Genomic DNA, 21,908 nt, shown 5'->3' with positions numbered 1-21,908 from the left:
GAACCACCCCATATTTTCTTCAAATTTTTGATTACCTCAAAAAGTAGTTAGAAATTAAGCAAAAGTATTCATCATTCAGACTGGACTAAAGGTCAGACTGAATTAAGAGTTTTTTAAGCTGTGATACTTTCAAATATCCTATTTAATCTGTCTCTTATTACTAATATCTGGCTGGGATTTATGTTACCTACCAGGATCTCTGGCATATCACTTATGTGCCACCAGGCCCAGGATAAACATATTCTGAAATACAATTACATTATTATTTTTACATAATTAGCAACCTTTCAGCAACTGTATCAAAGACAACTTAGGCCCAGTATTAAAATTAGTCAAGTATAATGTTTTTATTTTAAACACACTGAATTTCTGCCTCTCTTTTAAAAAGATTGAAAAAAGTGATTTGCAATTCATTCTGGTTTCTGCAATGTGGTGACACTGTAGTAAATATAATATCAACTTTCTAACTTTAAAAGCTGATGGGTGAAAACTTTCAATTTAAAAATAAGTTGTTATGGTTACCCAATGTTTACCTTTGTAAGCAATAATTACAGGAGACATTCAAGGAATTCCCACAAGTGCAGTAAGATCAGTAGCTGAAGTATACACTAGTCATTTCACACACAAACTGAGACTGCAATACGCCAATTCCATTTCAAAGCAGTTATCGTTTGGGAAATACTCAAGAAAATGATTCACATCTTTCTAAACCGTAGAAGGGTGGAGACAGAAATACTGAACACAACTATTTTAAATCCAAGTGATGACTCAGATAGTTTAGAACATTTTTCGTATTCTTCAGTTCCCTTTATTAAAGTGTGCTATCTAAAATTGTATAAAGCAGCTTCTATTGTTGAAAGAAGGAAAGGGTATTTTTAGTGTTTCAGGCAAGGAATTTGTTTGCATAAATAGGTTTTCATGCTCTTGATAAGCTTGCAAAAAGCCAGGCTTGTAACTTAATGTTACTTCAGAGTAAAACAATGTCAATTCCTTTAGATGTAGTGAATTTTTAACTTACGTGGAAAAAAGAGGCCCTGTCACAATTGATAACTAGCTAATTCTTCACTAACTGGGTAGTTAAACCTACTATGTTATTGTATTACAGAATTTTTCTAGTCTGTTTTGTTCACAATCAGAACATTCAATATTGGGAGAATACCTATGAAACTTCTGACCCCAATATAATTCTAACGTGATCTTAAAATTATGAGGCTCATCGTTACATCTTAATGGGCTTCCACAAAGTGTCTACTTTTCTGCACAACAGACTATCAAACATGTTTGTTCTTTAACATTAGGGCTATTCTAAGCTAAAATAAAACAGTATGCTACATTCAACTGGCTTAAACAAGAAAGACACTTATCATCACAAATAACAAGAAGTGAAATAAGGTGGCCCTAAGGTGACTGATGCAGTTATTCAACGCAGGACACCTGGGCTCCTTCCAGCTTTTCCGTCTGTCAGACTCCGCATGGGCGTTCGGCTAATTCCGTGCAGTCACGAGCCAGCTGCTGTCCTTCCAGGCATCACATCAGACACACACTGCTGTGCAGCACAGGGGGAGCTTCCTTTTCACGTACGAGGAAGACTTTCCTAGAAGCTTCCTACTCTGACTTTCCCTGCCATGTGACCAGACTTGGCTCACACGCCCCCTCCTAAACAAATCACTAGCAAGCAGAGCAGGATTACCACGACTAGTTTATACACTAGGAGGGATTTCTCCAAGGCATGTAGGATAGAGGTGGGCATTCAAACACAGCCAACAGTATGATACCTACTACACAGAAAACTGAAATCTCGGCATTTTATTTCAATAGTTTAATTTTCACCTATAAATTAATTACAACACACTAGTAATGAAGAATACTTTGAGGATGCCAGACACTTTTTTTTTAAAAGGGGGAAAAAAAAAAAAGACGTCAGTAATAAAACAGAGTAAAGGCAATCATTTGAAAAATTCCACGGAGAAAAGAGAGTAGTGTACTTTAGAATATGAAATAGTAAAATTACTTTAATTTTGACCAATTAAAACAAAGCTTTATGTCAAAAATGTTTCCTATTAATCTCATTTTTCTCCTCTAGGAAAAGTAACGTTAATGACTAGACACAAGTCAAATCACATCTAGAATACTGAGATTAAAACACATTCAAAGACAGCAGCCAGGGTGAGAGTGGATCTAAAAACCGTAACTATCAATGAAGCTGAAGGTATTTTGAGTTCTAGAGATCAATGAATAATAACACGCAGGACGACAAAATCTGGTGAATATAAGATAGTATTTTTATATAGCATTATTTTATCCAAAGACGGAACAGGGTTGGCTGCTCACATGGGGCAGGGAAGAACATTGCAGCTAACCTGAATTCCTATGATGGTTCTCTGCACTTTCTGTGTACTCAGTGCAACAACACGTCTGCAAAGTGGTTTTTAATTGCGACTTCACAGATAAAAATCCGGGCTGGACAGATCAAACACTGGAAATCACATGGCTAAGTAGAGAAAACTGGATTCTAATCCAGGCCCAACTGTCTCCAAAGCCTGGTTCTTCCCACACACCACACACCTAACAGAAGTTAAATTAGCAGTTGTTAAAGCAGCATATGGTTTTCTGAGTTTGTGAAAACCAAATTATCGTCTGATTTGAAGTCCCTTTCTAAATTAAGATGCCAGAAATGAAAAGTATTACACCCTTCCATTTGTACGTGTACTTCCTAGTTTAAGAATGTTTTCACATCTATTCTCACATTGGTTCCTCACAACAACGCTTTAAGGTAAGTAAGCTGGGGGGACATTACCTCTTGGCATTCTACCTGAAAGAGGAAGAGGACAACAAAGATGAATTCCTTCAATTTCCTTGGGGTTTACCTCCAAACATATTTGTATTTTCAATTTCTTCCCTCTGATCTTTTATTCATTCAGTAGTCATTTAGGAAGCACTTTTTTATATGCCAGTTACCGAACTTCAATGACTACAGTCTGATGGGAAAAGCTTGGATTCACAGAGGATATAGAAAGTTTATTCAAAAATATTCCATCTTCTTACAGACCTTACTTTGTCAATTCCGATTCCTTTCTTATGTCACGCTGATTTACCCCTCACAGCTGTCTCTGTTCCTTCCTCCTGGCCTACAGAAAACTTCTCTGCCTCTCTAACATGCCACCATTCCATTTTCTACTTGTCTCACCCTACTGCAATCAGACTTCCGTGCTCACCACTCAACTGAAATTGCTCTAAGGTCACCAACGATAACCTATTGTAAAATCTTCATTTTTCTTAACTACTCTGCAATACTGGATACCAACGATCTTTACTAAACTTCCATGAAAATTTCACCTATTTTTCCAAACCTTCCTTTTTGACCCCTTTCGCTTGGCTTGGCTTCCACTACCTATACTTAAATATTGGCTATCCTTTCAGCTTACTTTCTTTCCCTCCTGGTCTACAATCTCTTCCTGGACAATCTCATCTATTTCTATAATATTTGCCATTACTTATGTGATACTTCCAAGTCTTTGTTTCCAGTGCTAATCTTCAGAAGCAACTTCTAAATGCTCAGTGGGCCATTTTATCTGCATATTCCATATTATCTCAGACTCTGCATGTCAAAATTCAACTTATCATCTCTAGTGCACCCCCGAAAGTATTCTTTCTCTGAAATTCTCAGGTTGGTTAATAGTAATGGCATTACCATATACACAGTAACCCCAAAACACAAAAATAATTATCCTGAAGCCTTTCCTTACTTCATCTCCCATTTCTAGTTAGTTACTAAGTTCTAGGCATTTTAATAAAAATCTTCCTGAACTCTTTCTTCCCTCATAGTGACCTAGTTTAGATCCACTTCAGCCCTCATTTATCAAAACCACCTCCAAACGGTCACTCAACTCTTGGCTCTCCTTTCTCTGGTTCTATCCATCCTTGCAGCAGACATAGGTTCTTTCACAAGAACCCCTTCCTTTATGAAGTACATCTGGTCCAGACATATACAAGAGACCCAGGACTGGCCAGAGTACCACCTACCTACTCTTAGCCACATGTGTAGTTCAGGGGAGAACATATGATCAAAGTCTTCCTCAGGACTGTACTTTCATGCCAAGGCTACCAGGAAAGATACTCTCTTTTCTTTTGGGATTATAAGTAAGGATTATATAAGCTAAACTGCCTGTAGGAGGAAAAAAAGGGCAAAGTTTAAAAAGGGTTGCGGGGCGGGGGCTGATGGAGAATCCACTGTCACCAAGTCCTGCATCTAGCTCTGCAGAACATTCCAAATGCCTGGCCAATAAATCTCCTTTGGCGTTTACACCACTTTATGTTTTGATTTCTGCCATTTGTAACCAAGAGTCCTGATTAACAATTTTCTATACCACCCGTTACTTTTCCAAATCACAGATAAAATGTTATTTGCTTCCTTTTATTCAGTCAACGAAAGTTTATTAAATGACACTCCTGAAGACATCCACCACTACCTTGTCTTGAAGTTTCATATACACACATGCACTTGTTGCGATTCAAATATACCACGTCATTTCATGCAGCTGTGCCTTTGTATATGCTGTTCTCTCTGCCTAGAATGCTCCCTTCTTACCTGCTTATCCACAAAATAGATAGCAGGACTGCACAAAATAAGGCTGGAAAATTAGACAGGGGGCAAATCATGAAGGGCCTTGAATACCCCATTAAAGTATGTACATTTTCACCTGCAGAATGATGGGGAGGCAAGTAAATTAACAAGTGACATAATCAGATTTGTACCTCAGAGGCCTCGCTGTGGGTGTTGTATGAAGGATGACCCGAAAGTGACATGATACCGAGACAGAGAAAATAATAGGCTACTGCGAAGTCTAAGCCAGATGCCACAACGGATGGGGAAAGGAATGAAACTGAGAGTTTTCTGGGGGGGAAAAATTTGCCAACCACTGTCAATAGTGCTGATAATCTTTCAAAGTTTTCAAACTAGCATTTCTACTTGCAAGGATGTAGATATAAGGAAATAATGTGAGGCCTACAAAACTTTATATTATTAAGATTTTATTGAAGCACCATTAATAACAAAACATTAGAAACAACCTAAATGTTGAACAATTAAATGATTTAAAAGATAGCATGTAACATAAAATGAAATTGAATACTTAAAACTAAAATTTTAAAACATGGGACAATACTCATAGAAATGTTAAGTGGAACACAACACCATACACAATGTAATTCTAATTATGTTAATAATGAAGATCAAAAGGGTTTGGTTTTTTTAAAGCAACAGCAGTAGATTAGTTAAATCAGTGGCAGGATAATGGGGTAATTTATTCTTCCCTTCGTAAGTCTACTTATTTGTTTTTTTCTGAGTAACATTACTCCTTAGTCACGATTTGTTAAACTCAATCACTACAGGTAAGAAAAATAAGTCCTAGATACGTTGAATGACAGAAGTTCACATTCCAATAAATAAGAGTTAGGACCAAAACTTAAACACTGCCCAGGTGAAGACTCATTGTTAAGAAGCAAACCTGCGAAGCCAAAGCCATGTAACCCACAGACAGCTGGGCACTGAATGTAGAACTGTTGAGAATTTACACTTGCTGGGTCATATCAGCCTCTAAATTCACACCTCAGAAACTATCACACAGCTTGTGAAGAGCAGACTACAAGGAAGAGTAATTTAAGATGGCTTGTTTCTATAATTTTGTTTTCATATAAATAATCATTCAAGGAATGATTGAAATAATGCTGAAAAGGAAATAATGCTGATAAGATGGGAGAAAGAAGGACACAGGGAAAGGTGTTTAGAGACACTGAAGTTCTAGAGTGTACTTACTTTGCCTTTTAAAATATAAGTACATGCTTTATTACATGAGATTTTATTTCCTTGAATTGGGATCTCCACAACCTTGTTACGATTCCAAATAAACTCTACTGACCTAAGTAATCAATTCATTCAAGCACAATAACTATCAAAAAGTCATTTGGTAATTAACAAAAAAAATTTTTTAATATAGTATTTGTGAAATAAAATGCTTCAATGAAAGGAATTCAAATGGCTACTGGGTAACAGAAAAAGACAAAATTATCATCAAGGACAATTTTAAAAGCCTGCGCGAGCTGGTTGTATTTTTTCTAACATTACAAATTAAGAAACTGTAGTTTAGCTACGTAGATATCATTTAAATTATAGAACCACCTAAAAAAATCAAAACATCTAAAATGTTTCTAAGATACGTTAAAGATATTAGAAAATACAGTCAGGAGTATAGCTCTTCACCATTTCATATACAAGGATTTATCTTTTTAAAAATAATTAAATTACATAGTATGTCTCAAATGACACCTATGTGTCACCAGTTTTAATTCTCCTATCTATAGGACCAACTATACTACTATTTTAATTTCATTTTCCTTTATAAATTTTAAAATGATTCCTATTCTTTTAGAAAGTTTGCAGAAACCAATGCAAAGGCACCATCCAGTGGTAAAGATGAAAATTACAACTTATACAGTGATCACATAACAAAAGTAGTTGAATTTGTGACTGTGCATGTTCTCCAACACACATTAGCAGGAAAGAAAAAATATACGGGCTATATGATATTGATAGCATCTGCTATTTGTTACCATTTTCCCAATCAGATCTTATTCTTACTATCTCAAATTTGACATTTTTTCTTTTTCTGACTTTCCTATTATATGATTGACTGAATTAGGATAGGAGTATTTCAAGATTCATCCAAAGCCTTTATTGAGCCAGAGATTAGAAAATGGTTTTACAAAGAGAGAAATAAGGTGTGTGAGGGGTGAATTTCCAGTGGAATTCTAGTCAGCAAGAGCCATTCCAGGTAACAACAAATGAGAGGCATCATGTGTTTGTTTGTTTGTTTTTTAATTTGGGAGATCATTCTGAAAGTCCAAGTAAAGATTCACAATTGGTTAATTCATACAGAATTCAGAATTTCTGAAGAGAATATTAAACTTTAATGTGATAGAAAATCTTCCAATTTGAAGAACACAACCTAACAAATAATGTTTTCCCAATAATCTGCTCTCCTCCTAACAGAATACAGACAGGTAACATCTTTCAGCTTCCAACAAAACAGCTTTCTAATCACTTCCTCTTCTTAAAAAAAAACACAAGGTTAATTTAACTAGGAACAAATTATAATGGAAACAAATTATATAGAAATAAAGGTGATTTTTTTGCTTTGAAACAACTGCATCAAGTCTACTTACTATCAAATGGTATTACTGTTTAGATAATAAAATATTTAACAAAAAGTGCAGCAGGTTGCAGCTTGGTAATGGTAAAGAACTGAATAACTGAGTTATAGTTTCTTCCTTTCTACAGAATCTTTCAATATGTTTGAATTTCAAATAAGAAGCCTAACAATGCCAATGATATCAACTAGCTTACACTGTCTTCACCAGTGCCTTCAGTCTAACATCTATAGGTTTTCTGAGATTTTTAAACTACTTTCGCTAAAAACACAGGAGTCACGCACATAATTGAGGTTCCCCAGTGATCACTGAATGGTTGATCACGTTTATAGTGTGCGCCACAAACATATAACATGTAAGAGAAGGAGCTATGAGCAAGGTGATGTATACAGCTGGACAAGAGATGGATGAAAACAACTAGTAATTTATTACTGTTTCAGGATAAAACAAAGCTAATTGCAGTACCATTATTTTCAGCTATTTTATATACTCTTCTCTAAGTCACAACAGAGATTTTTAAGCCCCCTCCCCTAAAAATCTATTTGAATTACTAAGTAGGTTGCTTTACTAAGTTTTCCAGGATTACAAGGCCCAGCACACTTATAAACAAAATGCCTACAAAAAAATATTTTGGCTGACACTAAGTATTTTTCACAGACACTTACGTATGAAAGCTAAGTTTAACAAACAAGTAGGAATAAATAGCAACGAACTAATGAATTATAAGAGCTCCCTATATTCCTGCAGAGAAACCACCAGAAAATAACCTACCATAACAGGAATCCCCATACTATTTTCCTCTGGTGGAAGCAGTAGTTGTATTGTTTCAATTCCACTCTCAGACTCTCAGGCCTGTAGCAGAAAGCAGATATCAAAAGCAAGAATATGCTGACACTAGAAATGAAGGGCTATGTTATAAAAATAACACAGTACCTTAACAAAATATTGAATTATTAGGTAATATTAAAATATTACTAATTCAGAACTTGGTTTTACCCTTCTATCAAGAAAGAAAAATATTAGTGTGTAACACAACAGTTTTTTAAAGGTTTTCTTTATATATGAACCAATCCTTGTGTATTCTCAGAGGAGACTCCAAAAGTGGGGTTTGAATCTCAGAATTGCTAGCAAGAAGACATCCTCATTAAAAAAAAAACTATTAAAATACATTCACTGTAACATAATCAAATAATTCCATGGGGATGTCTTCATCTAAGAAACTCTCTATAAAGTATAAAATATTCAATCTATATAATTTCCGGATATTTAAAACATGTTCATTTTAGAAATACATATATTTAAGAAATCACAATATATCCCAAAGATTAAACACTGGTACTTATTTTGTATATATGTACTTTTAAAAAATTTGTGATGTTTACTGTTCAGTAACTTGCTTCTCCCCGTCTCCCTCCACTTAACAAAGTCCATGCCCTTACATATTCTTCCAAAACACTTTCAATGATTACACTGAAACGCACGCAGTAGGTAACATTACATTCAAAAGCAGTATCTTGTATTTAACGAATTTCCTGAGATTAAACATCTGGGTAGCTTCTATTTCTTTTTTTATTCTTATATAATAATTTTTCCAGGATCATATCCCAAAGTTATTTTTAATAAAATGGTTTATTTTCAAATAAATAAAATTAGGCCTAAAATATTCTGGAGCCATAATTCTCAAACAATGACCTAGGAAGAACAAACGTCAGAATTAAATTCCCTGTGTAAAAAAAGTACGCTGTCAACTACATTTCTTACTAGTCTGAAAGAATCATCGGTTTTTATCATTGGCATTGTGATTACCGCTATGTTCTCGTACGCTTTTCCAGGATGTTAGAAGACAGAAACCATCCTATCTACTCAGGTGGATAGCTACAGTTAAGATTAGCTACAGTGCTAAACATAATAGATTTGTTATTCTCCTCTTGTCAAAACTCTTTATAAACAAATTAACCTTGTAAAGAAATATTAAAGTTCCATTACTTTCACTATGTCTACCATATTTGTATAACAGAATAGTAATATTAATTTGCCATTTGGTGGCAGCAAATACAAAAGAAAGTAAATTTCCTGGGTACTTTTATCTATTGCACTATTACCAATACAAGGGTAGTCTTCCCTGAGTTACTGTGTTTCCCCGAAGATAAGACCGGGTCTTACATTAAATTTTGCTCCAAAAGACGCTTTAGGGCTTATTTTCCGGATAGGTCTTATTTTTGGGGAAACACGGTATGTATTTTTAACAAGAGTTACAAATGAAAAATGATGTTTTACAGGTTTTAACAATTATACTTCAAACTTATGTTAATAGTTAAGCTCAAAACAATATCATGAGCAAATTCCAGATTAACTAATTGAAAACAATAGCATTCTATTACTACAGCATTTACAATTAAATTTACAATTTAATTGCCTCCAAAACTATGTTGACTCTTGATGTTTATATAAAAAAAGTAACTGCAATAACTTGCACTTGGACTAATACGTATAAATCATGTAAGAGTTACGTTTTCTCACTGTAACCAAATCCAGCTAGCCTAACCTCTGACCCCATGAAGAATTTATTCAATAATCACTTAATAACTACTTATGTGCTAAGTACAAGGAATACAGCAGTGAACAAGAGAAATAATTTCTGGCTTCATGAAACTTACATGAAATCTCTCATATAGTCCTTTACCCAGACTTGTAATTTGGGGTAGTAAAAGACTAGCTTGAGAACCTAAATATTATATTATAAACATATGCAGTCCAAAAATATTAGTTTCCCTCCACATATAATTTACAATAAAAAACACTACACAAAAAATTAGAGAAGGAAATGTAACAGTTTTATTTGTTGTATTATGATTGCCTTAATGTCATTTTCTTCTTTTGAAATATCAAGTTATTTCAAAAGAAAAAATGTTTCAAAAGGAAAAACTTTAAAAAGGTATTTGACACAAAGAAAATGTAATGCATACTAAATTTACTTCAAAATCCCCCCAAAACATTGAAGAATGGTAAAATGCTGGTAATTGTTCAAGCTGGATAATCAATTCACAGGGATTCATTAATCTCTTCTTTGTGTGACAAAGCTTAAGAATTAAATTATATTAAAAATTTTTAAATTAAAGAAAATCAATTATATAGTGATTATTTCAAAAAAAGAGAATGCTGCAATATTAAATCGACATCTTCCTATGATTCTACTCACACTATTTCAAAAAGAGAAGTTAAAATAAGTTAAAATGGTTAGGTCCAAACTTAGTCATTAAACTTGAGAGCAATACGTATAACAGCCAATTTAGGGAATCTAGAAGATCTAGCAGATCTGAATCAGGGTTTCTCAGAGTCAGCACGATTAACATCTGAAGCCAAATAATTCCTTGTTTATAGAGTCCTGTCCCGTGCACTGTAGGAGGTTCAGCAGCATCCCTGGCCTCTACTCACTAGATGCCTGCAGCATCCCCCCCACTCAGAGTTGTGACAACCAAAGACATGTCCAGATATTGCCAAACCTAATCTATCACTGATCTAAACGGACGATTTCTTAGAATGGTAAGTTTACTATAAAAAAAGCAAAAGGAACTTAATAGTGTATGCCTCAAAATCTGCCAAAAACACCTTGAGTAAAGCAGCATGAGACTAGCCAGAATCAGGTATTTTCTCCATCTTAACGTGACTCCTCACAAGATCTCAAATATTTGAAGAGACAGTCTTTTAAAAATGTAAATATATACGTTTCCTTATATTTAAATACAACATGCTAAACAAATTAGGCTTTTTTGATGATTTATATGAAATATCCAGAAGAAGCAAATTCAAAGGCAGAAAGCAGATTAGTGGTTGCCAAAAGCTGCGGGCAAGGGGAAATGGGGAATACCTGCTTAATAAATAGGGTTTCCTTTTGCAATGATGAAAATGTTCTGGAACTAAATAGTTTTGATAGTTGCAGAACACTGAATGTATTTAGTGTCCCTTAATTGTACACTTTAAAATAGTGAAGTTTATGTTCTGTGAATTTTACCTAAATAATAAATAAAAAAAGGATGAGGTAGGTAGCTACGTACGCTGTTTTCCTAGTGTGGATCTAGGAAATACAGAACAATCACTTAGAAAGATACTGAATCTAACACTGGAAATGTAATCCTCTTTGAAAAGTAATTCAGATTACTCAAATACAGAGAAAGAGAATGGTAAATCAACTTGGTGGAATATGATGCAACCGTTAAAAGTTGTAATTAGGAAGATTATGTAGCAAGTAGGTGAAACGTGACTGGAATGAGATGCAGGTGGGTTTGACCTCGTATTAGACATGGCAGGCTCCGTATTTAATAATGTGTCCTTGACAAACACACTTTTTTACGAAATAACAATATAGCTTTGTGAGGAATCATGTTAATACATGTAAAGCATCTAGCAATGTATTTTGCTAAATTAAAAGGTTATAAAACTGCATATACCCTCCTTTTGGAATTATGTATTATTCATTCTGACAGTTACTGAGTTGCTACGATGTGTTACGTGCTGGCAACTAAGAGCTAACCCAGCATTATTCTAAAGGAATTACAGTTTTAATAAAGGAGAAAAGCACACACACAGTGTGTTCATGATAAAAGGATATAGTACAATGAGAACTAAGAAAGCCCAGGCCTAAACACAAGCACAAAGGAAATATTTACATGTACTTAATTAATGAAACACATTATACAGTCACAGAGTGTAACGCAGCCAATCTAGTGAGGCAGGGTGACCTGAGTGTGCGTGGGCATGCGCACGCACGCACCCATGTTGTCAGGTATCACTTCTGCCAGGATAATGGTCTTTAAACAAGGAGCTGGCCAAAAAAGGTAAAAAGGCATTTATAATGGAGGATAGGATGCAAAGTTGGCGAGGATGCAAAACAACAGACAATACCACACTACAGGTGGAAATATAAATTGATATAGCCTCCGTGGAGGGCAACTGACAATAGTTAGCAAAATTATGGATGTACATCCCACTGAAAAAGATCTTCAAAATGTATCAGTTGCAGGGGAAGTATACAACAATCAAGTAAGCCATCTTGTGTGTGAAAAGGGAGAGGAAAATGAAAACAAATTTGTATATGGTTGTCCTGCCTATTGTAAAATCTGCATCACCAATCAATACCTGATTCTATAATCTTCTCTACATCACAGGGCAGAAGTGTGGAACTACATTTCCCAGAACCCCTTTCCCCAAATGATTCAAGGGTAGTGTTTGCCCATGAAGGACACTCATGAAGGATTTAATGAAGAAAAGGAGAACTAGTATTGTCTGGTGGCAACTGTGAGTAAATGCATGCACCAGCAACAGGCATGAGGTTTGAAGTGGCTGCTGCATGAGAATCTTGTTTATCCCAGACTCAATATTGTAGAGCAGGTCCTTGAATAAGGTCATTTCATTCAATGTCACATTGTTATAAGGTTGATGAGATGCCATAGGAACTTAACTCTTGTTTACAGCATTTAGCCTATGGTAAAATTGGTTTCATTACACATTGTTTCACCAAAGTTCCAAGAGCCTATTGATGATGTTAAGCAAAGACTTACAATACAATGTCAATTTTCCAAATTAAATCCACAATTTCAACAGAATACCAGTTAAGCTCAACTGTTTATATGCAATTCGAAATTTTTACAAAGGTATACAGAAAATCAAAGGGTAAGGAAGAGTCAATTCTGGAAAAAAAAGGAACTTCACACCGTATACAAATATAAAACTCCAGGTGGGTCAAAAAACTAAGTGGGTAAAGACATTACAAATTTTTAGAAGAAACAATATTTTTAGGAACTTGATGGGTTTCTTATACAAGGAAGACAATAAAGAACATAAACGACAACTATGATTATATTACAATTTTAAATTTCTGAACAAGAAAGCAAAATCAAAAGGTTAGCAACATACTGAGATGTATATATAACAAAACCAACAAAAAAATTCATAGCATACACATACACACACAACACATTGTGAAAAAAAAAAAAAGGGCAATTCACAAAAAATTTCCACTGGTTAAAAAATATAAAAATATATTCAATCTCACTAGGAACCTGGGAAATGCAAATTAAATTCAAACATAACATCCATCAGACTGTAAAAACTGAAGTCAAACTAAAACAATTATCAACAAGTATGACAGTAAAGAGGCAATATGTTGGTACAACCACTTTGGAGAAAATAAAAATTACATAGTACAGGTGAACATGTATATATCCTACGACCCGGCAAGTCTACTTCCACCTGCACAATGTACTTTCAGGGGACTCTGATATGGACACAGGGACTCCACCGGAACGTCTACTGCAGCACTACCTGTAATAGCTGAAAATTGCAGTATGTTAAAAGAATAACCATGGTTTCCTTGTATGCGAGATACAGCAACTATAACAAATGTATCAACATAGATCAATTTTAGAAACATTACAAAAGACATCGAGTATACCATTTAAAAGTTTAGAAAACAAAAAAATGACAGTAGGTATTGTTTATGATATTGTTTATGGATATGTAAATACAGTATAAGTGCAAATAACTGAATATTATGTCAACTTTCAAGGTGGTTTACATCCAAGGAAGGATGTGCAGCTCTAGCCGTATATGGTAACTACTTTATTCTTTAAGAAACACAAAGCAAACATGGCAAAGTATTAACATCTGTTTATTCCTGGTGATAGGTATTCAGGTTTCTGCTGAATTGTATCGTATCCTACCGGTATGTATCTAAAAATTTCAATCTGATTACAAAATATTTTTCAAGAAAGATCATTCTGCTTGGCTTCAGTGTAGATGAACTGAAATGAAGACAAAACTGGAAAAGGATAGACAGGTAAGAGAACGACTACATTAATTCAAGTGAGAGATGACTGCATGAACCACGACCATGGAAGTGGGAAGAAGACAGATCCATGTGACACATACTTATGAATTAGGACTAACGGGTTCTTCGTATAGTTACGCAAGCCTGATATGCTTGTGAGTCATTTTAAGATTTCCTATATTGTTGAAATGTTTGTGCATATACACTAAAGCTAAAAACAAACAAACAAAAAAAAAAACAGTTCCCTGATTTGGGGGTTGTCCTATAAAATTCAATTATGTCACTTTCTAGTTAGTGAACTTAGGCTGCCTTTCCACAAAATTATTTAGTAAAAATTAAAGCCTGGGGAGCCCCTATCCAGAAACTCTGCACTACTATTATTAAATCTGATTCATAATATTATCATGGCTGAATTACTAATACTATGTACCAAAGACACATGCTTATCAACCTGCACCAAACTTGTCACTTTCACTATTGTGATCCGATAAAACCGGCAGCTTATAAACAAAGTATGAAATTCATCATCTCTAATCACCTGAAAAATTTCTACAGACATGGACCTCAATAGTCATTAACATTGGATCCAAATAGTATTATAGGCAAAACACTGCAAATTCCAGAGAGACATACAAGAACACCTAAATAATGAGTCAACCCTACTAAACAGTGTCCTGATACATGTAATTGGAATCTGAGAGTATCCTATTATCAAAACTAATATTTCAGGTGATTCCATCTTATATATGTGTGCATGTATATGTATTCACACACACTGATGAGAATGTATAGACAGATGACCCAAACAGATCGAGCTCTGATTAAGGAAGAGAACGCAGGCCCAGAGGTCCACCAGGTCACCACTTCACTTCCTATCACAAAGCATTGCAGTAAGGACTGTGAGAAACACCATAAGAAATGTACTGCTCTCAGACAATTACCAAAAATATGCTAAACCCTGGCTGTCATTTGTATGTGTCATTTTTTTATTTGTTTAAATATTGAGGCAATGCAAGTTTTAGAATTGAACACTTTTCCAGGGTTGTCTGCTTATCAACATAAACTGCCTACGAGAGACCGGACGGACGGACGGAAAGAAGGACAGAAGAAAGGAAGGAAGAAAGAAACTCACTTTACCCTTTATCCCCTGCTCTACTTGTGCTTTCCAGTTTGTAATGCCAAGCCCTTCAGAAACTTCACACACACGTTTTTATTACATTTGGGAAAAGGAAAAATAGTTTGTTTCTGTTAACTCTCGAGAAAAAATTATCTTGTCTTTTGAGTCATTCATTTCTAGAGGCAAAGATGCAGGTAGTATTCTAACTTGGGCTGTCTGGTTGATACGGCATTCCCTGGGTATTGGTATCACTGAGTATAGTTCAATCAGTTATTAACATTGACCTATTATCATTTTTGTGTTTCTTTTCCTTTTAGTCCTTTATAGAACCATTTTTCCTCATTTCTGCTCCTAACCTTTGTCTTTTATTAAATGAAGTCAGATGCAACTAACTCTGATCTTACATATGAACTATTGCAGAGGTAACCACTCTAATAGTGACATGAAATGGTCATGTTTTAGAGTTAGAACAGATGTAGGATTAGCTCTGTGACCTTGGTAGTCATTTAATCTCTCTGTGGTAAGAATAATGCCACTTACCTCAAATTCACATAAAACACTCAGTACACTTAAAGTGTTTAATAAGCATAAACCCCTTCCCCATCTTTCTCCTTCTTCCCTCCATCCATCCTAGAGTAGCTGCAATGTCTCTTGTCTTTAAGGACCAACACAGAAGAGCAGAAATTAGGAGGTTAAGGGAAAAAAAGTCTTTCTAGATCACATCAAAGTGCCTCAGGTAATAACCAAGAAGCGGGCAGAAAAGAGGTAGTATGAAGAGCCAGGGCTGCACACACTATTCAACCAGAAGAGCTCTGCCTGTGTCAGACACTGGGATTACCGTATACACCACAGCCTTCATTTGGTAAAATAGATCCAGCGCTTTTAAAACATGAATTCTGAAAAACCACAAAACATGATTCCAAAAATCAATTTTTGGAAAGCTACTGGGGCCGTCCCACATAGAAGGAGGGTGGAATAACTAAATCATGGCCGGGAAGGAAGGCAGATGAGCATCAGGAACAATGGGAAGCATGCACGCAAACAGGCAAGACACTCACTTGTTAGACAGTGGGCATCATTCTCTACCAGTGCAGACCAGTTTCCTTCCAAGAATGGTGGACATGGACATGGACATGAACTACTACACCACAGAGGAAGGACTCTATTCCCTAGTTTCAGTTAAAAACTCCCAGGGAACTCTGACTGGCCTGTGTGAAGGGAGGTGAGGGGTGGTGACCAAGGAGTGGAGGACTCCGTCCGGCACGTCCCATTAGAACCATGTGGTAAGGGACAGAGAGATGGAGAGAGAGAACCCAAAAGTTTCCGTAAGACACAAACATGGTAGGTAGGCAAATGTTGTGACTATTATAGTGGGATGAAATCCTTACTTGATCAGTTATCCAGCAATAAATCTTGGGCAAGTTATAACCTCTGAATTAGTTTCCATGTCTATAAAATGAGACTAAAGTAAAATTTACCAAAAAAAAAAAAAATTCATAAAGTTCCTAGTATAATTCTAGGACATAATAAGCATAAAGATAGAAATGTTTTATTAGACCATTAACTCATTATATCTCACTTTTTTCACCAGTAAAGTTAGAAATGTTTACACACTCATCATATTATGAAAGTTCCTGGCATATAACAGGCGATTTTCTGTTATTCACAATCATAGAATTTCAGGGGAATCAAACCAATGCTCAATTATCTCCAAGAAGTATTTTATAAACTAGAAAAGTTCTTCCTTATACTGAGCTGAAATCACTTCCTGTAGTTTTCATTCACTTGTTCTTAATTTGACATGATAAAAGTCCATTCCTGCTTCCCCATGGCAGGTTTCCAAATATTTGAGGCAACCATGATGCCTCCCATTGCCCTGCCCAGGTTAATTTTCCCAGCTATACATTCCTATTTGCCTTAATCATTCCATATAACATGATTTCAAGTGTATCTCCCCTCTGAACATGCACCTATGGCCAGAAATGTAATCCAGGTGTGGAACCGTTGAAACAGAGGCTTCCTTGTCATATCCCTTGCACCAACCACTACATTTCATTTTGTCACGTGTTGATATGACAGCAAGATGATTAGCGTACACACAAACACACACACACACACCATTTTCTAGTTAATATCGCTCTCCGTTAGAACTAACAAGAAAACAAAAAGAAATCCAAACTAGAAAGGAAAAAGTGAAATTATCTCTGTTCACATACAACATGATCTTACATGTGGAAAACCCTAACAATATCACTCACACACACACACACACACACAAATTAGAATAAATGAATTCAGCAAAATTATAGGATACAAAAATCAACACACGAAAAAGTTTTTTTAATACACTAACAATAAACAACCAAAAAGGAAATTAGAAAGAAATTAAAGACACAGATAAATGGAAATATATCCTATGTTCATGGATTGGAAGACTTAATATTGTTAAAATGTCCATACAACACATAACAATCTACAGATTCAATCTATAATTGAATCTATAATTCCTGCCTAAATCCCAAGAACCTTTATAACAGATTAAAAAAAAAAATCCACCCTTAAGTTCATATGGAATCTCAAGGGACTCTGAATAGTGAAAACAATCTTGACAAAAAAAGAACAAACGGAGGATTCACATTTTCCGATTTCAAAACTCACTACAAAGCTACAATAATCAAAATAGTGTGGAACTGGCTTAAAGACATTAGACCAATGGAATAGAACAGAAATAAACCCTTGCATGTATGTATGGTCAAATGATTTCAACAAGGATGCCAAGACAATTCAACGGGAGAAAGGACAGTCTTTTCAACAAATGCTGTTAAAAGAACTGGATATACACATGCCAAAGAATGAAGCAGGACCCTTACCTTATGCCATATACAAAACTGAACTCAAAATAGATCAAAGACCTAAACGCAAGAGCCAAAACTATAAAAACTCTTAGAAGAAAACAGGGGGAATGCTTCATGGCACCAAATCTGGTAATGATTTCTTGGATATGACACCAAAAGCACAGGTAACAACAGAAAAAAAATAAATTGAACTTAACCAAAATTAAAAACTTTTGTGCATGAAAGGACACTATCAATGGAGTGAAAAAGCAACCTACAGAATGGGAGAAAATATTTGCAAATCATATATCTGATAAGGGATTAACATCCAGAATATATAAAGAACTCATACAACTCAAAAACAGCAACAAAAGAAAACAACCTGATCAAAAAATTGGCAAAGGACTTGAATAGACATTTCTCCAAAGATAAGCATCTGGCACTAATAGTACGTGAAAATATGCTGAACATCACTAATCATTAGGGAAATGCAAATCAAAACCACCAAATACCACTTCATATACATTAGAATGGATATAAGAAACAAAACAGAAAATAAAAAATGTTCACAAGGATGAAGAGAAATCGAAACTCTTGGGCATTGCTGGTGAGAATGAAAATGGTACAGCCATTAATACATAGATTATAGTATGGTGTTTCCTCAAAAAATTAAACACAGAATTACTATATGATCCAGCAATTCCACTTCTGGGGATGTACCCAAAAGAACTGAAAAGCAGGAACTCAAACAGGTATTTATATACCCACATTCATGGCAGCATTATTCACAAGAGCCAAAAGGACACTTGGAAAGCAACCAAGTGTCCATGTACAGATTAATGGATAAACAAAATGTGGCATGCACACCCACTGAAATATTATTCAGCCTTAAAAAGGACAGTTTGACACATGCTACAATATGGGTGAACCCTGAAGACATTATGCTAAGTAAATATGTCACTCGCAAAAGGACAAATATGAGTCCACTTGCATGAAGCAGAATGGTGTTTGTGAGATGCAGGGAATGTTTAACAGGTACAGAGTTTCATTCTGTGAAGGTGAAAAATATTCTGGAGATGGATGATGGTGATGGCTGTACCACAATGTTGAATGTATTTAATATCACTGAATTGTATATCTTATAATGGTTAAAATTATAAATTTTATGTATGTTATGTTTTACCACAATAAAAACCTAATAGAAAAAAATATTTTTTTTGCTTTTAAATAAATGAATAATTTAGCATTTAGGATAATATATTTTTGCTTACTTTTAGAAAGAGAATTTTTTTAAACACCTGAGGTAGTCTTGCTATATTCTGTTACACACACACACACACACACACACACACACACACACACACTTTTATGAAGACCTATGCCCCTAAGTATCTCATGTTCCCATTTAGACACAATAGGAATGTAAGTATAAATCATATGATCTAAAGTAAGGAAAGCAGAGTATAACAAGAAAAAAAAACGAACATGGAATTTAAAGAGATAACTATATCTACTTTAATGCTTCCCCAAAAGAACCCCAGTGATTAGAAAAAATATCTTTTTTTAAGCCAAGTTTTTAAAGATAGAACTTTCTCACATTTAACAAGTGAAAAATATCCAAGTATACAAATATCAATGCTAAGTATTGTTTGTACTAGCACTGAAAAAAACAAATTATGGTCTTTTCCTAATATTCTAGTTCGTAATCCCTACTACTTATGAGGCTACTACGAGTAATAAGGCTCCCATGAATTAAAGGACTACACATAAAAAATTTTATTAACAAAATAAGCTTAACAAAAACAATAATATCTTTTTATTAAAAAGGAGAAGTCATTTCCTTTAAGTTTGTTTTTTTCTTTTTTTATATTAGTTTCAGGTGTATAAAACAATGTAATAGTTAGACATTTATCATTTATAGCCCTCCCAAAGTGATAACCCCCCCTTCCCCAATCTACATTTCCACTGTCTCTATTCCTAATGCTGTCCTCCACTTCTTGTAACTATATATACGTGTGTGTGTGTGTGTGTGTGTACTCATATATATAAATGTATAGTGGACATTCATTATCATTCAGCTTCGGCTTCACTAGCTCCCTGACAGATTTCTTGTGGACCTCCCACAGCTTTGCATACCACACAGCACTTGTTCACTGACTTCACAGGTATCTCTCAAAGCCTTATCTAAACACAAGCCAAACTTACTTACCCTTTACAAAGGTTTAACGAAGACCAGTACTCTAAATCAAGGTAATCCTGATTAATTTTATATATGTAAGAAAATCCGTGTTTCCCCGAAAATAAGACCTAGCCAGACCATGAGCTCTAATGCGTCTTTTGGAGCAAAAATTAATATAAGACCCAGTCTTATTTTAATATAAGACCGTGTATAATATAATATGATATAATATAATATCAGGTCTTATATAAGACTGGGTCTTATATTAATTTTTGCTCCAAAAGATGCATTAGAGCTCATGGTCTGGCTAGGTCTTATTTTCGGGGAAACACGGTATCTGTGGAAAGTCTCTTTTCCTCTACATCATAAGGTTCTCCTAAATGATGTCTGAAATTACTTCCCATATTAACCAATCAACAATCCACTCAAACCCACAGAGCTTATTTTCAGTGTTTATAGAAACAGAAAACCTATGATATCTTTATGGTTAGACAAAGCTAGAACGTGTGTCAATAATTAACGTTTGTATAATCTCCCCCTTTTATCGGTATGCAATCTCTTACACTTAAAGTGTTTGCTAAATCTCATCTTACTTCTCTAAGACTCTCACAAGATAATATTTTTTCATAAGATAATGGTTTTTCCATGATCATTTGCCTATTGTTACCTCTAGAATACCATTTCCTGCAATTCTTTTTGTCATTCTTCCAGATACAATTCTCTACTCATCTAATCTGTAAGTAATGCTTTTTCAGCCATGTGGAGTCAAAATTTAACCATTATAAATTCTGCTATATAGTTTATACATTAAAAATATACTCAGCACTGTCAATCAAAAGCCAAGGAATTTAAATCTTCTAATCTATGGTAGCCTAACCCAACAAGAGACACAAACTTAGATTCAACAATATCTAAGGGACCAATCTCAGAAAGCCATCTGTTCAAAAAAATTTTGGTCTCAGAAACCTTCACACTTTTAAATGACTGAGGACCCTAGAGTTTTGTTTACTTCATGTCGATGTCTACTGCATTCAAAATTAAAACTGAGAAAATGTTTAAATATTTATTTGTAATTTACTTAATATGCTACATACAGTGTAAATGAGTTTATGAAAATAATTATTCTAAAAACATTAGTGAGAAGGGTGACACTGTTTTACATTTTTACAAATTCCTCTAATGTCTGGCTTACTAGAAGCTAGCCAGAGTAACACAGCTGCTTCTGCATTCAGTCTATGGTAGTTATCCTGATTCAGTATATGAAGAAAATCTGTAACTCATAACCACAGAAAATGGTACCATATTATAAAAGCCTTTTCAGATAATCGTGGATACTCTTCTTTGACACTACATTAAAACATGATGAGTGGTATCTCTTAAGGGTTGGTTGATTGCAATGTGAAATGTGAAACTAAATCAATGAACTTTTCTTACTTTTTCACATTCATGCACTTTGCATGTATCTTTACCAATGTGTGATCAGTCATTTGGAAAATCAGTCATTTGGAAAATGCTTGTTCACCAAGATATTATCAAAGTATTGAATATGGTAAGTAAAACAAACGTTATTTTGCATTCTAGTATTTAGAAAGAAAGTGAAAATTATATGCCTAAATTCCTTGTTACCTGTTTGGTGCTGGGCAAAAATGTGGCCCTTACTCATTGGGAAATTTTAAGTTCAAGACTATGTAGGTAATCCCCTCACAGTTTCAAGTCTAACTTCCACCAGTTCAATGAAAATACTAT

The 21,908-nt window shown here is 34.8% G+C and overlaps 1 protein-coding gene across 6 annotated transcripts in view; it reads right to left on the bottom strand.

The window, feature by feature from the left end:
* The window catches only part of ANKRD28 (ankyrin repeat domain 28), a 149,589-nt gene that overhangs the window by 108,470 nt on the left and 19,211 nt on the right, over positions 1-21,908 (bottom strand). Inside the window, exon 2 of one of the 6 annotated variants that reach the window (XM_074312813.1) lies at positions 7,978-8,058. The exons of 4 other annotated variants lie outside the window; for them this stretch is intronic. In XM_074312813.1, coding sequence (XP_074168914.1) covers positions 7,978-7,995 — 18 coding nt within the window. In that variant the 5' untranslated portion in view covers positions 7,996-8,058. Of the gene's footprint in view, positions 1-7,977; positions 8,059-21,908 lie in introns of those variants that run through there. One more of the 6 variants, XM_074312815.1, reaches the window with a different exon arrangement.

Source organism: Rhinolophus sinicus, linkage group LG10 (assembly GCF_036562045.2).
Source record: "Rhinolophus sinicus isolate RSC01 linkage group LG10, ASM3656204v1, whole genome shotgun sequence".
NCBI lineage: Eukaryota > Metazoa > Chordata > Mammalia > Chiroptera > Rhinolophidae > Rhinolophus > Rhinolophus sinicus.
Note: the sequence above shows the minus strand (reverse complement) of the source record. Positions and strands in the feature narration are given on the sequence as shown.